Here is a 21,714-nt window from a genome sequence, read left to right on the forward strand (position 1 = left end):
TCTGGCCTCAGACACTTCACACTTACTAGCTGTGTGACCCTGGGCAAGTCACTTAACCCCCATTGCCTTGCAATAAATAAATAAATAAAGTTGCATGTAGGTAGCCATAGAGTTTGCAACAAGCACACAGTACTTTGCATATAATCACATCATATGAGACAACATTGCATATATAAATCCTAGAATACAAGTCTTATGTAGTATATAACACATCTGCAGAAATAGAGAAATATTCTTATATCAACAGTATATGCCCAACAATGTATATTAGTATAGATGTTAAGAACATATAAATCAATGAAGTAGAACATAAGGGCAATATATGTGTGTGTGTATGTTATATGCACTGTAGAAATGTTCATTATCTGGGCACATGAGTAACCACTTCTCTTTTTCCCAAAGCATCATAAGTAAGCTCAGTTACTAGCTGAAAAGGCCTAATTACCTTTCTCCATTGCCCCTTAGACTTATAGCTGGCCTAGGCTAACCATCATCATCAGTTGACCTGTTGGCTTGAAATGATCCTGTGTTTGTATGTGTCCCAGGCTTGTTATCATTATTTCCAGGGACTATGGGCATGCATACTTTTCACTAGGGACCTATACACCCGAAACATTGGGCTAAAAAGAGGCTGCTTCTGGATTTAGCCCTCCCTTTCCTTCCCCTGCCATCCAAGGGTCCTTTGGAGTCAGACTGAACTCAACTGAGTTTCCTCCATCTCTGATAGGTAATCAACACTTGGTTTCTTCTTCATCTGAATCATTGTCCTTTAAGTAACTATCTAGCCAGGCAGCTAGGTGGCGCAGTGGATAGAGCACCGGCCCTGGAGTCAGGAGTACCTGAGTTCAAATCCGGCCTCAGACACTTAACACTTACTAGCTGTGTGACCCTGGACAAGTCACTTAACCCCAATTGCCTCACTAAAAAAAAAAAAAAAAGTAACTATCTAGCTCTAGCTGTGTTTCTGTAAATGCTGGGTAGGCTTTTCTCACAGTCCACTTACTCATTAATAGCTTAGGTGGAACTGGTCCCAAATAATCCCGACATAACAGAGATCTTTCTTGTGTCTGAGCTTCCCAGAGCTAAGGTGCTCTTGCCATTGTCCATGTTTCCTTTTTTGAGTACGGTCTACCTCTCTACAGTACTGTGATATGCAGTATCCATTATTCCTAGTTCTGCCTTCTGAGGCCCAGCAGAGAAAATTTAATTCTTTTTCCACATAACAGCCTTTTATATACTTAAAGAGAGCTATTTTGTCTTTCTTAATCCTTTTCTTCTCCAAGCTAAATATGTCCAGGTCCTTCAATCATTCCTCATATTGTATGATTTTGAAGCGTTTCATCATCACAGTCACCTTCTTGTGAACATTTCTTACTCCGGCGCCGAAGGTCCTCCAAGGACTGGCTCTAAATCTACTTTTTCTGCTTTGTCAAACTTCTCTACTTCATGCACGATACATTCCAGCCTAGTTTAACTCTTCGCTATTCCCTCATCTTGTTCTGTCTTCTCTCATCTCCGTGCATTTGTGTATGACATTTTTCATCTTTGAAACAGGCTGTCCACATTTCTGTCTCTTGAAATCCTTCTCTTCCTTCAAGGTATAGCTCAGATGGCCCTTCTTCCACAAGACGGTTATTGACTCCCCTCTATAGAAGTGATCCCTCCTTCCTCTCGAATTCTCTTGCCTGTTTGACCTCATCTATGCACTATTCACCTTTTAATTTGTATATGGTTATCTCTGTACATGCAGGATCTCTCTACTAAGTTGTAACTCCTTGAGGACTTTGATGGACTGTAATTTTTCACTTTTGTAAACCTAGCCCCTAACACAGTGGCCTTGCATGCAGTAAGTGCCTAATAGGATCCTGGAGTTTAGAGCCTTGAGGTGCCTTTGAAGCCATCTAGTCAAACCCCTTGATTTTACAGGTGAAGAAACTGAGGCTCACATAACCAGAGAGGTTAAGTGATTTGCCTAATAAACATTTGTTGAATTGAAGACTCGTTTTTGGTTATTGTTCCTATAGCATGAAAAGTCCTATACTATTAAAGATATAGTGCTGCCTTACAGACCAGTAGAGTCTAAGTCTTCCCAAGCCATAGATGGAAGCAAATCTATCCCCTCTTATGTCTCTGGTTACACTTTTAGCTGTGCCATGATATGATTACTAGAAATATTTGTGGATTAATTAAGTTAAGATAATAAGTATGCTATGGACTGAATTAAAAAGGACAGGAATGCATTGAGCAGGACTAGAACCTGGTGTTCTTGGAGCTATACCTACAAGTGGTTTGTCTAGATAGTTTTTAAATGGATCTGGGGACTTTCATGGACTGCATGCTCAAAATGGATCAACACTGTTATATTTATTGTCATTTTTCAGTCATGCCTGACTCTTCATGACCCCATTTGGGGTTTTCTTGGCAAAGATACTGGAGTGGTTTGCCATTTCCTTTTCCAACTCATTTTATAGCTGAAGAAACTGAGGCAAACAGGATTGAGAGACTTGCCCAGGGTCATATGGCTATTAAGTGTCTGAGGTCAGATTTGAACTCAGGTCCTTATGACTCCAGGCCTGGCACTCTATCTACTGTACCATCTAGCTGCCCCAAAAAAGCTATTATGATCTTAGAGTGTATTAGGAGAAAAATAGCATCCCGGGCTAGGGAGGGGATAATCCATCTGTATCTGAAGTATCGTTGTTAGTTCTGGATACCATATTTTATCAAGAATATTGGGGCAGCTAGGTGGCACAGTGGATAAAACACTGGCCCCGGAGTCAGGAGTACCCGAGTTCAAATCCGGCCTCAGACACTTAGCATATGCTGGCTGTGTGACCCTGGGCAAGTCACTTAACCCTCATTGCCCTGCAAAAAAAAAGAAGAAGAAGAATATTGATAAGCAAGAGAACATCTAGAGGATCCTCGAGACCATTCCTTTTAAGGATCATTTGAAGGAAATAGGGATGATTAGTCTGGAGAAGAGAAGCCTTGTGAAGAGGGAACAATCAATTGTCTTCAGATATTTGCAGGTTTGTCATATAGAAGGAGAGATTAGTTTGGCAGTCTGTCACCTCAGACAGAGGACAGAACTATTAGCAATGAATATGTAGTGGCCCTCTCTGAGATACCTTCCTAGAATGCTTTAAGGGATGATTCTTAGGGTCTGTCCCCTTAAAGCTAGAGTTTGTGAGAAGACAGCTAAGTGACTTAGTGGAGCACTGAACCTGGATTCAGAAAGACCTGAGTTCAAATCCAGCTTCAAGCACTCATTAGGTGTGTGGCCCTGGGCAAGTCAATTAACCTCAGTTTTCCTTAATCCCCTAGAGAAGCAAATGGCAAATCATTCCAGCATCTTTGCCAAGAAAACCCCATATGGGGTCACAAAGAGTCAGACTCGACTAAACAACTGCCACCACTAGGGAATTTACCTTTAATGGTCAGTCAATAGACGCAATTGGCTCAAAGCAAAAGTATTTACTAAATTGGCATAGTAATAATATAGTACCTACAAAATATCCTTTCTCCCCCCAGAAAACATAGGGTACACTTTCCTACAAATATAACCTGTGTAGAAAAGAGAAGACACAAACTTAGAACACAATGGCAGTGAAGTACATTTGTAAGAAATGCATTTGGCCCAGGAAATTTACACCTCTAGTACTGCTTGGCGCCAATGTTTTTCCCTCTTCTCATGGAGTCCTCACCCTACTCCCCTCCTGTATTAAGTCTTTCTGCTGAATGGGTCACTCAGATGGCCTCCTTGTGTCTGTTCCTCTCAAAAGAGCAATTCTTGCCTTTTGAGGTCCAGTTCTCTCTGGAATCCATCAGCTTCTCTCTGCTGCCAGAAATCTCCTTCCTTGAAGCTGCCTCCTGCCTTGAATGCTTCCTTTCTGAGTCTGCATCTTTCTGCCCCATTCCTCAAACTACACAACTCTTCAAACTGCTCCTTGATGAATGCAGTGTCTTTTACTGTGCTAGTAGCTATGCTGCAGGATGCCATGTCTGATGTGGGAGGGAGGTGAGGTAGAGAGAAAAATCCCTTCTTTCCTTCTCCCCCATTGCTGCCCTCTGGTTAGAGTACAGGGGTCATACTCCACATAACCGTTTCATACCTTGAACTGCCTCAAATTTTCAACATGTTTAGCATCTTTTAAGGGCTTCTGGGGTGTAGCTGATATTCTCCCCAACCAGTAGCCAGGTTCCTCTTCTTATTCAATCAAGGAACTTTTGAATACTCCATAAAGGGATACAGAGCATATGATTCTAATACCTTATTATATAATATTACTGTCTGGGATTGCATTGGGCGGGGTGGTCAGGAATCAAGTACCCTTTTCAGAGGGAAGTTGTTAGGTTTGATTTTTTTAATCCTAAAATTATTTAAAAGTGTAATGGGCTACCGCAGGAAATAGCATGTTCCACATCACTGGATCTTTTCCAGCAAAGATGACCACTTATTAGGTATGTTGTCAAAGGGATTCTTCTTCAGATAGAAGCTAGAAGTAGATTTGACTCTGAGATCTCTTCCAAATCTGAGATTCTGTTTCTGTGGGGCCCTATTATTCCCCTATAGAACTGCAAGAATCTCAGAGCCAGTGAAGCATCTGAGAGTTGCTTATTTAAACAAGCCTTAGAGTTCTCTATAGCTTTGTTTGTTCCATTGAAGCACAAGAAAAAAATGCACAGATAACACAGATTTTCATTTTTATTTGAAGAAGTCTATTTAGTTGAACAAAAAACTGACTTCCAAGATACTAATCCATGTCATGTTGCTCTGAGAAAAGAATTCTTTTATTCTACTAATCAGACATTTAAAACTATGTTACTAGCAAAGGCAGACAGGGAAAATGGCCTCTTCTTTAAAAGAACAATATTTTTTTTAAAAAAAGAACAATATTTATCTTTTAGTTTAGTTTTCTAATTCTGATTCCATTTTGCTCATTGTCCCAAAAGGCTAGTTGACCTCAAACCTAATAGTGTGAGAAAGTCCTCTACCAAAAATCTGTGAGATTATTTAGGGTTTTAATAAATATTCTCTTTTATGCAAAGCAGCAGTTAAGGCAAAGAATTCATTATCTGTTTTGCCCCTGTTATTCATATGTTCTTTAAAGCCATTTCCTCAGTCGCCTTCTTGGGAATGAGAGTTTGTAGTCAGCTGGTAAGCTGTTGTCTGTCAGTGTAGCAGATGCCAGGATCGTGTTGTAGTTTGCCAAATGGTGATGTTTATACATAGATGGGGTGGGCAACCAGCCCACACCACTTACACCACAATGCTCTAGGGGCTTATGTTCTCTGTTGCCATGACACCCAAAGCCCCATCATCTTTTCCTTCTCTCCATGAGTGTTTGTCCATTCGGATGAGCGCCCAGCCATCTGGTCCTGGGGCTTAGTGCTCCCTGAGATGCCCCTTCTTACCTCCTCTGGGCACTGCTCTTCTGGCATTCCATGAGCTCATCCAAGCAGTTCATTCAGTGTCCCTGCAGACACAGAAAGCTTCAAATGCCTCCTCTTGGTTTGGTAGTCCCTTCATAGACACCTTGTTTTGCCAGCTGGTCCCCAAGACTGTCCCCATTCTGAATATAACTTTTTCTTGAGCTTTGTGCCTAAAAGCATTATTTCTTAAAATTTATTTTTGAAATTCCTTGTGTTTTAAAATAACAAAAAAATGACCTTTTGGAAATAACCCAAACAAAAAGTTTATAAATGACATGTCACTTGAATTATACATTTTTTAAAAAATAAGAATTCTATTTTGAGGTTTCAAGAAATTTAGTAATTTAAAGAAAACAAAAACTGCAGATGAAACAAGCAGCAACTTGATTAAATTGTATGTCTTAGCTTTGATAATGGATAAAATAAAAGACTTTGAATCAAGGAGATCTATCCCAAGTACTGCTTCTAGTTGTTATATCTGTGTGACTAGGGAGAAGTCACTTAAGTTCTCCCAACTTCATCAATTGAGGATAACAAAGACCACAGTCCCTACTTCACAAGGACTGTTGTAATGTTCAAATAAGGTCATGGGTGTGTGTGAGTGCACATGTGTTGCGTGTGTGTATATAGATACAGATATGTTAATGTAGTAATATAATGTATATAATTATAATATGTCCACATAATACATTTACATATTTATATATAGACATGTATATCTAATCCATGTGCATGTATGTTTATGTGTGTGTGTATAGATACACACACATATGAAATCTTATAAAGTTGTCCTGGTAGCTTTACATTTAAAATTAATGTTCTTATCTGTGATTATAATAATAATTTGAAAATCAGTTTGCAATAAACATTTGGCCATCTTTGGTAAAAGTCCCTCCAGTCTCCTGCCTTTGAAAAGTTATGCTCTAGGGGGCAGCTAGGTGGCGCAGTGGATAGAGCACCATCCCTAGAGTCAGGAGGACCTGAGTTCAAATTCAGCCTCAGTCACTTAACACTTACTAGCTATGTGACCTTGGCCAAGTCACTTAACCCTCATTGCCCAAACAAAAACAAACAAAAAGTTATGCTCTAATAGAGGACACTGGAGACAGAAGACAGAATGAGCAAAAGAGATGTACTAGGAACCACATGAAGCAGAAAAAACAAATCTCAGATAAGTCCACCTCAGTTAAGCCAATCCCCAGAAAGTATGTTTTGGAGACGCAGCATTACAGACCAGGGTTGATCAAGCTGATCTGCTACCCCAGGTTCAAAATTAGAACAAAATGAAACATTCATAAAAGTTCTGACAGTTAACAAAAGGAAATTTATTTAGCCAGTGTCCCTGCCTCTGTATTGGTCATGATAGTCCCCAAGTTAATCATCAGGGGCAGTTAGAGTTCATTTTGTACTCAAGTGACCAGGAAACCATATCAACAGCCTGAGCCTAAGTCTCCTGAGCCAATTAAACCTCAAGGGTAGTTTTAATACCTTTTAAAGGGGAAAAAACAGTCTATATGGGGCAGGACCTAGGATATTACCACCCACCAGATCCTACAATCATGGATAGACCCCCATTAAGTTTTGAGTGAAAGGAAAGACTTTGGCTTCAGGCAAAATATGTTTGTGGTTTGGAAAGTCTATGAACGTGTATGTTTTCCATAATCTTTTTGTGTAAATCAGGCAACATAGAAAGGACTGAAGTATTCCCTTTCTTTATTTGCTGACCTCTTTAGGTGGTTGTATAAGTGTGCTCAGTGCACTACTCTTCAAAACCGAATGGATATATTGTCTCTTGACTGAAATGACAACAGTCTGCCAAAAGCAGAGTCCTCTTGCACTAGATTTGACCCTTGTATCAAAAGTTCTAAACCTCATGTGGGTGAGAAAAGTAGAGAGAGGGAAAACAATAACAGTTAATTCTTTCACCTTGGCACTCAGAAGTGTAGAGTAGAGACTGGGTCCGTCCCTTGGCTTTGCTCTTTCTACTCCCTTTGCTTAGCTTTTTTTTTTTTTCCTGCAACAAACATTTATTTTATTTTCCAGTTACATGTAAGGGTAGTTTTCAACATTCATTTTCATAAGATTTAGAGTTCCAAATTTTTCTCCCTCCCTCCTTCCCTTCCCCCCCCCCTCCACAAGATTGCAACCAGGTTATATATGTACAATCCACAAGTGTTCTTTTTATCAGTTCTTTTTTTTCTTTCTTTTTTTTTTTTTAGTGAGGCAATTGGGGTTAAGTGACTTGCCCAGGGTCACACAGCTAGTAAGTGTTAAGTGTCTGAGTCCGGATTTGAACTCGGGTCCTCCTGACTCCAGGGCCAGTGCTCTATTCACTGCGCCACTTAGCTGCCCCAGTTCTTTCTATAGGGGTGCATAGTAAGCTTCCTCATTAGTTCCATGGGATTGTCTTGGATCATTGCACTGCTGAGAGTAGTTAAGTCATTCACAATTGCTCACTGAATAATACTGCTGTCATTACGCACAATGTCCTCCCAGCTCTGCTCACTTCACTATACAGTCTTTCCAGGTTTTTCAGGGATCATCCTGTTTGTCATTTCCTGTAGCACAAGACCATTCCACTACAATCATATAGCACAGGTTTTTCCATCATTTCTCAATTGATGGACATTCCCTTGATTCTCAATTCTTAGCCTCCACCAAGAGTTGCTATAAATATTTTTTGTACAATTTTCCCCCTTTTCTCTTTTTCATGATTACTATTGTTAACTGTTTCCCTTCCATTCTATTCCCTTTCCCATGATATTTATTCTATTATCCATCTTCTTTCATCCTATCACTCTTCAAAAGGGATTTGCTTCTGTCTGTCCCCTCCCCCACTCTGCCCTTCCTTCTTTTGCCCCTCTCTCTTTATCCCCTTCCTCTCCTATTTTCCTCCTTTGCTTAGCTTTTGAACAGAGAGGCTATCTGTGGTTGGTCAACAGGTAGGAGTACATACATCAAAGATAACCTGTTGATGTACAAGATTGACTTATGTATACTGTGTATATAAGAAACAATTTAAAGAATAATAATAATAATAATAATAGCTTGTGTTTCTAGAGTACTTTAAGGTTTGTAAAGTACTCTTCTTCATAACAACTAGGTAAGATAGGTACTACAAATATTATTATTCCCATCTTGTTCAAATATGTGAAAGATCTGTGATTTTGTCAGTGTTAGAAACTCTCAATGTGGGAACTCCCTTCTCCAATACAGGTCACAATCCATCTATCCCTTTCCTAGGGAATTACCTTTGAAGCACATAGAGATTAAGGAGCTTACCCAGGATCCCACAGTGTCAGAGATGGGATCCAGACAGGATCTTTTTGATTCCAAGACCAACTCTTCTCTGTACACCACACCATCTTAATTTTTGTCCCTCCTTACAGATAAATGCTAAGTGAGATTGTCATTTGCCCAAAATTATAAGAGTCTTGAAACAGAATTACTATGTTATAGAATTTGAAAATAGAAAGAACCACCAGTCCAACAACTTGACAAAGGAATTCCCACCTGAGAAGTTGTCATTCAGTCTCTCATTGAAGACTTCCAAGGTCTTGATTTGATCCCCCATTGTGGAATATGGAAGTGTTCTTTTCATAGTACTGTACTTTGTGTAATCAAATTGCATAAGATGTAGATAAAATGAGTTGTTACTCTTACGTAGTCATTGTTTATTGCACAATTGAAAAAATATGAGAAGTAGATCCTATGCTAAAGGAATTTAAAATCTACTTGGAGAGCTAGTCATAGTAGGGAAAACAAGTGTATTAAAATATAGCACTGGGGCAGCTAAGTGGTGCAGTGGATAGAGTACCGGCCCTGGATTCAGGAGTACCTGAGTTCAAATCTGGCCTCAGACACTTGACAGTTACTAGCTGTGTGATCCTGGGCAAGTCACTTAACCCTCATTGCCCCATTTAAAAAAAAAGTGTGTGTGTGTGTGTGTGTGTATAATCACTGATATAAATGCAATAGAAGTTTTGATATGGTAGAGTCAGAAAAGGCTTCATGGAAGAAATGGGATTTGATTGAACTAGGCCTTTAAGGATAAGTAGGATTTGGATATGTGAGCATTCTATGCTGAGGGAATAGCAAAAGCAAAGAAATAGTACTGCAAAAAAATAAAATAAAATAAAAAATAGCAATGCATATGAAATGTACAAAGAGTAAGGAGAGACTTGCCCAACTGGAATGGAGAGTATATTTGGGGAGTAGTGGAAGGTAAGATGAAAAAGTAGAGGAAAACCAAATTATGGGAGACCTTGAAAGCCATGAAGAGAAGTTTAAACTTGACATAATGAGTAATATGAAGATACTGAAATAAACTCCTGAAAAAGGGTGGAAAAGGTAAACAACTCCACCTGCCCCAAAAGATGGCCACATAGTAGGTGCTTAATAAATACCTGTTGACTAACTGCCTCTAGAGGTTGTAAGTTTTAAATTCATATATTGTTAGATCTGGAAGGCACCTTAGGAAACCCAGTCCCATTTTATAGATGAGGAAGCTAAGAGTACAATAAGGTTAAGTGACTTACCCAAGCTTACGTAGCTAACAAATGACAGAACTTGAACCCAGATCTCTTCACCTTTTTTCCATTGCCCTTTGCACTCTAACACTGTCTACAATTCTCTGTCACTGGAGTTCTTTGAGCAGAGGCTGGATTTCTGCTTCAGGTATGAGTTAACTAGATTATTCTGAGATCTCTTCTAGACATGAGTCTGTTATTCCCGAATTTCTAAACTATGTTACTAAAAGAATACTGGTATCACTGAGAAGAGCAGGTAGGAAGGGGAGATCATTTGGAGAAAAGGAAAAAATCTGTTTTGGATATACTAAGGTCGAAGTGTTTGTGGTCAGCCATTGAAAACACATGGCTAGATTTCATCAAGGCTAAGGACAGAGTACCTGTCTACAAAGCATCATCGCCGATGAGCATATCGAAGGCTGTGTAGACCAGTGAGAAGTACACATTTCCACAGGTGTTTTCAAAAAACACAGCTGCTATTCAAACGTTGGTTTCCATATGGAAAGCTGGTTCTTTGCTGAACAATGGGAACGTTGAAGGACAGAGTTGCTTTACAATTTGGTCTTTAAGTCATTCATAGCATAGTACCTACCATGATATTTTGCTTATTCATGGGAAAGGTAGGATGATGTGAGTGTGCTCTTAGGATGTTTGGTCAGAAATATCTTCTATAAGTGTTAATGAGAAAAGAGTAAACAATAAAGACAATGTGCTATTCAAGGGAGAGGCATTCAATTTGGCAGGAAATTTCATTTCAGTGCCTTTTAACAATATAAGAAATGGTGTAAGAGAAAGCATCCAGGAAATATGTGCTTTGAAAAGGAGATGGGTTGATAATGTCATAAGAGAGGGGGACAATGCAAATGCTGTCCTGCTAGCCACAAAATATAAAAAGACTCTGTATGATGGATAGCTCCTCTATAGGTGATTTATGAGATAACATGGAAAAGAATTGTACAGGATGAGAAGGTAGGAATGGGTTGTAAGATATGTAACTGGTAGGAGTACCCATATTAACAGGATCATTATCAATAGACATATATTAATAAAGAGACAGCAATGTATAGTGGAAAGAACTCTGGGCAGGAGTTGGAAAAATTGGTTCTCGTGTCAATTCTGTTACTACTTTATTCTGTGATCTTAAACAAGTTCTCTTTCCCCTGAGCCTCAGCTTGTTTTTTGACAGGGTTACTAGACTTGTAAATCAAAAGGAATGATTAAGACCTGCTATATGTGGATTTTAGCAAGACTTAGAAATGGAAGGGATCTTAGAAATAATCCAAGCCAATTCCTTTCTTTTCTAGATGATGAAACTAAGGCTGAGAAGTTAGGATTTGTCCAAGATCACACAAATAATAAATAGCATTACTGAGTAGAACCCAAGTCCTGACTTCAAATTCAGTGCTTTCTCCACCACATCATGCTACTGCCTTTCATTTTTGGTAAAGCCTCTCTAATTATCCTTATGGACAAGATGAGAACACATGGTTTAGATCATTGTGCAGTTAGATGGATTTGAACATCATTGAAAGAGCAGATCCTCCCCTCCCAAATAGTGGTTAATAGATTGATGTCAGACTGAAGGGCATTCTCTAGGGCAGGGCTTCTTAAACTTTTTCCACTTGCAACCCCTTTTCGCCTGAGAAATGTTTATGGGACCTGGGTCTAGAGGTATATACAATAGGTATACATAACCTTTTATTGTTGACAAAGTTTTTGTGATCCCCACATTCAATTATGTAACCCCATATAGGTCATGACCATGGTTTAATAAGCTGGGCTCTAGTTCAGGGGCCCAGGGGTCTGTCCTTGGTCCTTATCTGTAACCTGATGAATCAATCAATCATCAAGCATTTATTAAGGGCCCACTAAATACCAGAGACTGTGCTCAGCACCAGTGATACAGAAGCAAAAATGAAATAGCCCCCTTCTTCAAGGAGCCCATATTTTACTGGGGGATATGAGATAATTGGGAGCAGTCTGCAATCTGAGGAGATAAAGATTTCATGTATGAATTGATATTTGAACCAAATGTTTTAAGGATTAAACAATTATTCAAGTTGTCATTTTCACAGTATGTCATAAAATATTAGTATTTTTATTGTTCGAGACAAGCAAAGGCAATGAACTAAAGCTCCCATGTAGTTTTCTGATCCATGTAAAGAGAGAGTGATGGTCTATGTGGTTCCTGTGCTTACCAGTACTTGAGTCATAGTCCAGATTTTTTTTTTTATGAGGCAATTGGGGTTAAGTGACTTGCCCAGGGTCACACAGCTAGTAAGTGTTAAGTGTCTGAGGCCAAATTTGAACTCAGGTACTTCTGACTCCAGGGCCGATGCTCTATCCACTGCGCTGCCCCAGTCCAGATTTTCTTATCCTCATAATTAGATGGGAGAGGATGCAATGGTTCCTATCTTTCCATGGGAAGGCCTTAATCCAAATGTGGAGGTAGGGAAAGAGAATGAACCTAGGGCTCTCATGATGCTTCTGTGATTTTATATAAGCATTCAGCATGCTAAATAACACTTTGTGGGTGATCCCTGAGAGCAGCTGTCCCACCAGAGAGCAGACCCTGCCCAGCAAGGACAGTACCCACCTTCCTGCCATTCCTCTGCCTGCTTCCCTACTTCCAACAACTGCTATGCCCCACCACTGCCAGAATTAGGATAGGAAATTGAATTTTGAATGAAACTAGGAATTCTAAAACTAAGAGGTAGAGGTGAGGAAGGATTATATACTAGACATAAGGTGTATGGTGCAAAGACAAAGGTAGGAGATGGAATTCTGTGTGAGGAACAGCAAGAAGGTCATCCTGGATGGGCCTGGGCTACAGGAAGAGGAGTAATAAGGCTGCTAAGGTAGGAAGAACTCTAAATAACCAATGGAAGAATTTATCTTTGAGCCTAGAGGCAATATGGAGCCACCGGAATTTATTGAGTAGGGGCATAACATGGACATAAAATTCAGCACAAGTTCATTCAAGGCACCATTTGAACTTAGATGTCTTTAAAAACATTTATCAAGAATGAATCCATTGAGTATCTTTGGATTCAGTGTCCTGGTCAAAAGGTATTGGTGAGTATCCAAAAGGAAAGCAACTAGGATAGTGAAAGGGCTAGAAACAATACCTTACTAGGAACATTTGAGGGGATGAAAGGATGTTTAGCTTGGAGAAGATTCAGGATGGACACAGTGGTTATTGTCTGTTATTAGAAGAGTTGTCATGTGAAGGAGAACTTAACCTTGGTTTGCTTGGTGCCAAAGGGTAAATTGAGCCATTCATTCATTCAAAAGTAACTTGTTAATACCTGTTATTGCTAGGCACTATGCCAGGTGCTAGGGAAGGAACTTATGTTCTATTGAAGGGAAACAATTTGCACAGAGATAGCTACTATAAATACAAAATATATGCAGAGTAAATCCTAAGTAATTTGGAATGGGGGGATGGTGCCAACTTTTTCCTGCTTCAGAATTCTTGCTCTCCACTGTATTTGAGCACAAACGGTCAGGTCCAAGGAAGTCTCCCTTGTGATTTGTAACTATTCACCTATGAGTAGAACCCCATTTTAATGAATATATTCTATCTTGGACCTTATAATGAGTTTTAATTCAAGGGTTTATTTATTAAATTCAAGTATTAAATAATTACTATAAGCAGAGCTCTGTGGTGGGGAGATATATAACGTAGATAAATTTAGATAAGACAAAGGATCATAGACTTGAGAGTTGAAGTGATTTATGCTCTCATGGAACTTTCAGTGTAGTGAGTTCACAGAATTTCAGATTTGGAAAGGACCTCAATGACTAGAACTAGTTTTAATTCATAATCAAAAAAGAATCACCATTCAGCATCCTAGATAAGTGGTCATCCATACTCTGCTTGAGGGACAACCTGTTACCTTCTGAAGCAGTTCATTCTACTTTCGGATATCTCTAATTGTTAGGAAATGTTTTCCTTGTATCAAGCTTAAATTCACCTCTTTGCAACATCCACCCCATTGTTCCTAGGTCTGCTTTCTGGAGGCAGATAGAACAAGTTTACTTCTTTCAAGTACTTGAAGATACCTATTATGTATGCTTCCCCCAAAGCCTTCTCTTCTACTGGTTAAGCAGCACCAATTCCTTCAACTGATTATCATATGAATAGGCTTAAAGTCCTTCATCATTCTGGTGAAGCTTATGAGTTTATCAATGTTCTTTCTAAAATGCCATGTTCAGAACTCAATAGAATGCCCCATATGTGGTCTGATGAAGCCAAAGTATGGAGGGATTATCATCTCTTTCTTCCTGGAAGCCATGCTTCTCATCAAGCAACCCAAGATTTAATTAGCTTTTTTGGCTGCCACATCACTGCTATGTTTACTTGAGTTTGTAGTCCAATAAAATTCCCAGATCTTTTTCAGACAAACTACTAACTTTGTTTCCTGAATCTAGAATTTTTAGAATTGATTTGTTGAACCCAAGTGTAAAACTTTATATTTATCCCTATTAAATTTAATTTTATCCTATTGGAAGTTCTAGACTGCCAAGTTCTTTTTGAACCCTTACTCACATAATTAAGCAGCAAATCGATGTAGTGAGAAACGTGCTGGATTTGGGGTCAGAGAACAAGACCTCAGTTACAATCTTATGTTCCCTACTTAATAGCTGTGTGATGCTGGTCATGTATCTTCTCTGGGTCTCGTTTTCTTCATCTAAAATGAAGGAGATATCGGGGGCAGCTAGGTGGCACAGTGGATAAAGGACTGGCCCTGGATTCAGGAGGACATGAGTTCAAATCCAGCCTCAGACATTTGACATTTACTAGCTGTGTGACTTTGGGCAAGTCACTTAACCCTCACTGCCCCGCAAAAATTAAAATAAAATAAAATGAAGGAGATAAAAAGTGTTTAATAAAATAAATGAAATTTTATTTAATTAAGGAATTCAACTAGACAACATCTGGCTCTAAATTTATGACTCTATAGTCTTGTGTGTTAGTATCCCTTCTAGCTTCATATCATCCATCAGTTTGATAAAGATTCAATCTATATCTTGCCCTAGATATTAATCAAAATGTGAAATAGCACAAGGCCAAGAACAGAGGCAGCTAGGTAGTACAGTGGATAGAGTTCTGGGCCTAGAGTCAGGAAGACCTCAATTCAAATCTAGCCTCAGATGCTAGCTGTGTGACCCCAGGCAAGTCACTTAACCTCTATACACTTCAGTTTCCTAACCTGTAAAAATAAGGATAATAATAGCTCTTATCTTGAAAGATTTTTGTGAGGTTTGAATGAGATATTTGTGAAGTGCTAAGCACAGTGCCAGGAACATAGTAGGTACTTTATAAATGCTTATTCCATTGAGCATCCCTGGGGCGCACCAATGAAGACTTCCTTCTTGTCATGGAACTCTTTTTTTTTTCTGGATTTGGAGAGCCTTTTCCATCATTAGTCCTTTGGAACTCTCTTGTACCATTGGATTGGTGAGAAGAATCTAGTCTATCACAGTTGATCAACACATAATGTTTATGATACTGTGTATAATGTTCTTCTGGTTCTGCTCATCTCACTCATCATCAGTTCATGCAAGTCCTTCCAGGTTTCTCTGAACTCCTCCTGCTCATCATTCCTTACAGCATAATAGAATTCCATTACATTCATATACCACAACTTGTTCAGCCATTCCTCAATTGATGGACATCCCCTCAATTAGGTGGATACGTTTTCGTTATGACTCTTTTGGAATTCCCTTGAATCATTGTCTTGATCAGAGTATCCAATTATTTCATAGATTATCATTGCTATAATATTGCCATTGTTGTGTACAATGTTCTCCTGGTTCTGTTCACTTCACTTGTATAAGTTCATGTAAGTCTTCCCAGGTTTTTCTGAAATCATTCTTCTCATCATTTCTTATAGTACAATGGTATTCCATCGAAATCATATCACAACTTGCTCAGCTATTCCTCAATTGATGAGCATCTCCTTAATGATTTATCTTTTGGGTTGCCTAGTGAACCAATTTCCAGTCTATCTTTTATCTACTGTAATATCTGGGTAGTCTTTTCTCTATGGATTTTTTGTTTTGGTTTTCATTCTACCTGTGTGACAATTCCTGTTACCTTTGCTGACTCATCTTCCACATCACACCCTGTGACTGTGGGTGTTGCCCAAGGCTTCCTTGTACTTAGGCCTTCTTTTCTCTACATTCTCTCTCTTGACAGACCCAATAGCTCCCTTGGATTTAATTATCATCTCTAGATAGATTACTCACACATCTACACATCCAGCCCATATCTCTCCCCTGAGCTTCAGTCTGGCATCACCAACTGCCTATTAAACATTTCAAACTGGATGTCCCAGATTCCTCTTAAACTCAACAGAACTCCTCTTTCTCGCAATCCCACTCTTCCAGACTTCCCTGTTTCTGTCAGAGACACTACTCTTCATCCAGTCTCCCAGGTTCCCAAACTCCAAACAAGCCTTGAAACTTCACTTTCCCTAAACTCCCTCCAACAATACTTGTGCCCACACAGCCTCCCCCTTAATTCTGGCCTTTGTCAACTCATCTAGTCTCTTACAGTGGCCTCCTGATTCATCTCCCTACCTCAAGCCTTTCCCCACTCAAATCCATCTTCCACCTGACTGTCCACTAATTTTCATTAAGTATAGGTCTGACCATGTAATTGTCTTACTAAATAAACTCCAGTCACTCCCTGTTGCCTCTTGAATAAAATATAAGCTTCACTGTTTGACTTTTAAAGTTCTTCAAAACCTTGTCTTATTTTCTCTTTCCAACCTCGTTATACCTCACTTTCCTTCAGCTGTACTGACCTTCTCTTTGTCCCTTACATGTAGCACTCCATGTCCCATATCCATGCCTTTGCCTTTCCCGTGCCTGAAATACACTTTGTGCTCATCTCTACCTCACTCGGTCATTTTCTTCCTTCAGGATGTAGCTTGGGTCTCCTCTTCTATATGAAGCCTTTCCTGATACCAACAGTACTAATGCCCTCCCTCCTTATCAACACAGTATTTAATTACCTTGGATTTATTTGGCATTTATTCTGTATTTGTATTTGTACATGTTATCTCTCTTTTTTTTGAGTGTGGAGCAATGAGGGTTAAGTGACTTGCCCAGGGTCACACAGCTAGTAAGTGTCAAGTGTTTGAGGTCAGATTTGAACTCAGGTCTCCCTCAATCCAGGGCTGGTGCTTTATCCACTGTGCCACCTACCTGCCCCCATGTTATCTCTCTTAATAAAATATAATTTACTTGAGAGTAGGGATTGGTTCATTTTTTTGGTATTTGTATGCCTAGTACTTGGCATAGTACCTGCCACATAGTATAAGCTTAACAAATGTACATTAATTGATTGAATGATCAAATAATATGCCCTATCATCTGGTATGTGGCCTATAGGACCAAGGGTTGTTGATTCAGAGTAAATTGTCTGAAAGGAAACACTATATATGAGAGAAAGTTTTAGAGTGCCCAGCTTGTATCAGATATAGGATTTTATCACTATAATAAAGAAATTGTCTGGGAATTAATTGCTTACGATATAATTTGATAAGTATAAATTATTTTAATTAAAAAATGTGTTACTCTTTCTTATATTTCCACCTTGATTGAAGACAAGGACCATGTTGGGTTTTTTTATTTCTCTGATCTATACAAATAAATGTTTTAACAACTGACTTTCCAGAAAAAAAATGTACACATGATATACTTCTAAGTTTAACATGTGTCATGTTCTTAAGTCTAAAAAACATCAAAATAGTAAATTAAGTCTTGATTTGTGGCATTTGCTCATTTCCAAATTGTAAATGCTCACACTGAAAATTTAACAATTGGCTCTCATGAGCTAATTTGAGTTGCCTTCTAGTATAATTGACAGGCCTGGTGATAGATTGACTAAAAAATTAGGTGAAACACAAATTCAGAGCCAACTCAGTGATTCAGTACTAAAAGACACAGGCCTAGGGGATGTGGAATTCACAGTTTTGTGTGAATCTGTTGTTGTTCTGTGGTTTTAGTTGTGGTTTACCATCTCCTTCTCCAGATCATTTTATAGATAAGGAAACTGAGGCAAACAGAGATTAAGTGACTTGCCTTGGGTCACACAGTAAATAAGTGTCTGAGGCTAGATTTGAACACAGGTCTTCCTGACTCCAGACCCAGAACTCTTATCCACTAAGCCACCTAAGCTGCCTTGTGTAAATATACTTTCCATTAATTTTGCATCTTTTGCTTAATAATCCCTGGATTATTAAATAATTAAGTACTGTTTGCTGAGCTATTATAGCCTTCATAACAGACCCTGCCTCAGAAAACAATGTGAGAGCTTTCTCCTAAATTGACTCGTGCATCCTTTTCTTTTTGTCCAGGTTCACAGTAAAGACAAAAAATATGTGTGCAAAGTGTGTAACCGAGTATTTATGTCTGCGGCTAGTGTGGGAATCAAGCATGGCTCCCGCCGTCATGGCGTGTGCACCGATTGCTCAGGCCGAGGCATTCCTGGCCACTTGGATCAGAATGGAGGAGAAGGTTCTCCAGATGAAATGTATCCTGGAGAAAGTCAGTATATGGAGGATCCCGATGACATCAAGGTGGAGGGTGACGAGGAGTTAGGCGATGACGATGAAATCAAGTGGAAAGATGATGTTGGTATTTCCCAGGATGATGTGATTTTAGAAGATGACAAAGAGGATGTTGACTCTCCCCAGGAACATGAGAATTCTGGGGAGCATGACAAGGATTTTACCTGGATTTCGTAGGGAACTGTCTTTGGGGGTCAAGGGGTGGGGGAGGGAGGGAAGAAGGAAGGAGAGTATGGAAAAGCAAAGAAGCCTTGTTGTCGTCCTCATGTGTAAGTTTTGTTTGTTTTTGTTTTATTTCAACAAATGTAAGTCCTTCGTTTAATTCAGCTATTAGTAGAGGCCATTTTGAGTGGCAAATTTTATGATCTCTTCTCCCTACCTTCCCAGCTTCTTTCCCATTACTTCCTATGGCTCCTTCTCTTCTCCGTCATCCCTTAAATCTGCCTTTGCCTGGATATGGAAGCAAATCCAATTGCATGCAAGTGACTTTATTTCTGAAGAGATGAGCTTTGTTAATGGAGTGAGAAGTGGGGAGAGGGAATTTTTTTTAAAGGCATGTGCTTTTTAAAAAAACCTTCCCCACCTTAAATCACACACCAGGGGATAAGGGGATGGCTTCTATTCAAAGTAATAAATAAAAATTCCAGCAGTAGTGAGTGTGCTCATCAGTCCATGTAAACCAACCACCATGTGTACAGATGGCCTCCCTAACCCTTCAGTGATCATTTTGCAAGGCAAACCTCTAATAATTTTTTTTTTTTTGCTTTTTACGTGGAGAAACTTGGCTAGCACAGTTACAACCTACACAAGTTTTGTTTGGGGGAGGGGTTGGTTGGCTCTCCAGGGCCTGGGGTTACCAACCCTATTGTTTATAGCTGTTCCTAGTTCTGTGTTGCAGATACGGTGTGACCTCCTAGCAGGTACAAAGTCATTTCTGGCCTTGGAGTAAGATCAGCCAGAACTCAGTTGGTTTACATGAGTCTGGTTCCCATTCTCTTCTGTATCTCCTGCCCTTCCTTTCATAGGTATATGCAAATTCTGACCAATCGAAGACATTTCAAAAATGGAAATGAAAATGGCTAGGATGTCTATCTTGACCTTTGTTGCTAACCTGCAGCATTCCAGCTCTTTGCTTCAAAGGAGATTGATCCTGGTACTTTATTAACCAGATAAGCCTACTTAGGAGCCAGTTTTGGTTCCTTCCAAACCTCTTTCCCAACAGAGCCTGACTCCAGACCCTGGATGTCCCCTCTGTCAAATGGAGAAGACTTTGCTCAGTTTTATTCCATGTGGTTGTCAGCTCACTCTTCCCTTCTCAGCCTGATGCCTTCCTCTGACAAGTTTCAGAAAACAAGTGTCCTGTTGTACAAGGAAGAAAGGCTCTGCTGAACCTCTCACCTCTGTGCTTTGGTGCTGAAAACAAAACAACACTCCAAGTTAAAGACCTCACTGTTTTTATACAGCATGAATGGCAGCGGTGGGGCCATCCTGAAACCTGCCACCACAATCCCGGTGTAACCCGGTAAGCCAAATGATTCAAAGGTGCTATTTTCCATGATGGGAGAGGCAAGATGCTTGTGAAAGCATCAAAAGGTCCCACGATTTCATTCATTTAAAACGGGCCTCATCCTTGGGCCATAGGGAAGATTTTCCATCTAATAGTGCTTGGGGATTTTGATGGCTTCGTGCCAAGGATCTCTTTTCAAGTGAGCAGGGTAATGTGGATATCTCCACCTCACCCATACTTGGAGAAGTGGCCCTTTGGGCTTCCCACCCTCAGTTCCATGCCACCCTGTTAATCCACAGCCACTCCTAGTTCCTCTTTGAAGAAATGTTCATCCATTTTCCTATTCGAGCTTCCCTCTGGACCTCAGGCCAGCTTTGTGCAACACTGGGGCTCTACCCACAGCAAGCCTGCATTACTGGGCTGAAGAGTTTCCCCCAGCTCGGGCTACAGCTGCTATCAGTTGAATTTGGTGGAAGAGGATCACATGGGCCAATCTTCTAAACCACTCTTCCTGATAGCCCCTGTTACTCTGAGCCAGAGTCTGGGATCGCTTTCTTTATTGCTGCTAACATGATGAATTGACAAACCTATCTGCAGTTTGCTGCTTAAACCTTCCAAAATGGGGAACCACATTTTGTTGTGTTGTTTTGTTTTTTTTAAGTAGTCAAGGAATGATGTTTGTAGCAGGCATATCAGACTGTCATGTTTGTGGTTGTTTGTTTTTCTTTGACAAATCTGTACAAAGCTGTTTGGTATTTAGTACATTGAAAAGCCAATTGCTGATTTTTTTTTTCCAAATGAAGCCACAGATTGCACCTTTTTGCTCTTTTTTTTTTCCTAAGTGCAAAACACAATCACTCATTCTCTGCACTGCATAAGAGTTCTGACTCAGCCCAAGCCCAGTGCTTCTTGGTCTCCTGAGATGCAGAAGGCTGCTCTGCATGGCACCATTTGCCTGGGATCCTCTAAGTACAACTTCCTTTTTCCCGTTCTTCTAGAGGACATCTGTTGCATCCAGACCAATGCAAACAATACTTTTAAAAAATGGCTATATCGTGGCTTTTTCTATATTAAAGCTATTTTTAATAACACTTCAGTTTCTAAGACATTCCACAACTTTCATCCACCTTGACTTCATTGTAGAAATTTACTACCTTAAACTATTGTGTTTTAAGGGATAAAAGTTGAATCCTGGGCTGACTTTTGTTCCCTCCCTCTCTAGGGTGAACTTGATTTTGTATGAAGACTTTTGGGGGTGCTGAGCTTTACTTTGTGTTAATTTAGAAATGTTTTATATTGCTTTTTGTCTTTTTTTCCATGGACAGTACAAACCTGTTCTAATTGTGCCACTTCTATGCTCTTTAGGCAAAGGAAGCAAAAAAAAAAAAGAGAGAGAGAGAAAACCCACAAAAAGGCTAACTTGTTATAGTTATGATAACATGATATAGCACATGCTTCTATATTACTAACATACACACAGTATATAAACCAAATAAATCATTCTGATATGTGATATAGACTTTTAAGTGCGTTGTTTTTGATGGAGGTGTGCAGATTTGGAAATGCAAAGTATTCAGGTATCATTTTCTAAAATATTACCCCATAGGGCAGAAATCCTGTGTATTTTTTATGTAAAATCAGTAATAGTTTCTATAAAGTA

At 39.5% G+C, this 21,714-nt stretch overlaps 1 protein-coding gene across 2 annotated transcripts in view; it reads left to right on the top strand.

Annotated features, from left to right (window-relative positions):
- Positions 1 to 21,467, top strand: part of ZBTB46 (zinc finger and BTB domain containing 46) — a 184,076-nt gene extending 162,609 nt beyond the window's left edge. For both annotated transcript variants that reach the window (XM_043983977.1, XM_043983978.1), the window contains one exon: positions 18,335 to 21,467. In XM_043983977.1, coding sequence (XP_043839912.1) covers positions 18,335 to 18,724 — 390 coding nt within the window. In that variant the 3' untranslated portion in view covers positions 18,725 to 21,467. The remainder of the gene's footprint in view (positions 1 to 18,334) is intronic.
- The last annotated feature ends 247 nt before the right edge of the window (positions 21,468 to 21,714 follow it).

Source organism: Dromiciops gliroides, chromosome 2 (assembly GCF_019393635.1).
Source record: "Dromiciops gliroides isolate mDroGli1 chromosome 2, mDroGli1.pri, whole genome shotgun sequence".
In the NCBI taxonomy this organism is placed as follows: Eukaryota; Metazoa; Chordata; class Mammalia; order Microbiotheria; family Microbiotheriidae; genus Dromiciops; species Dromiciops gliroides.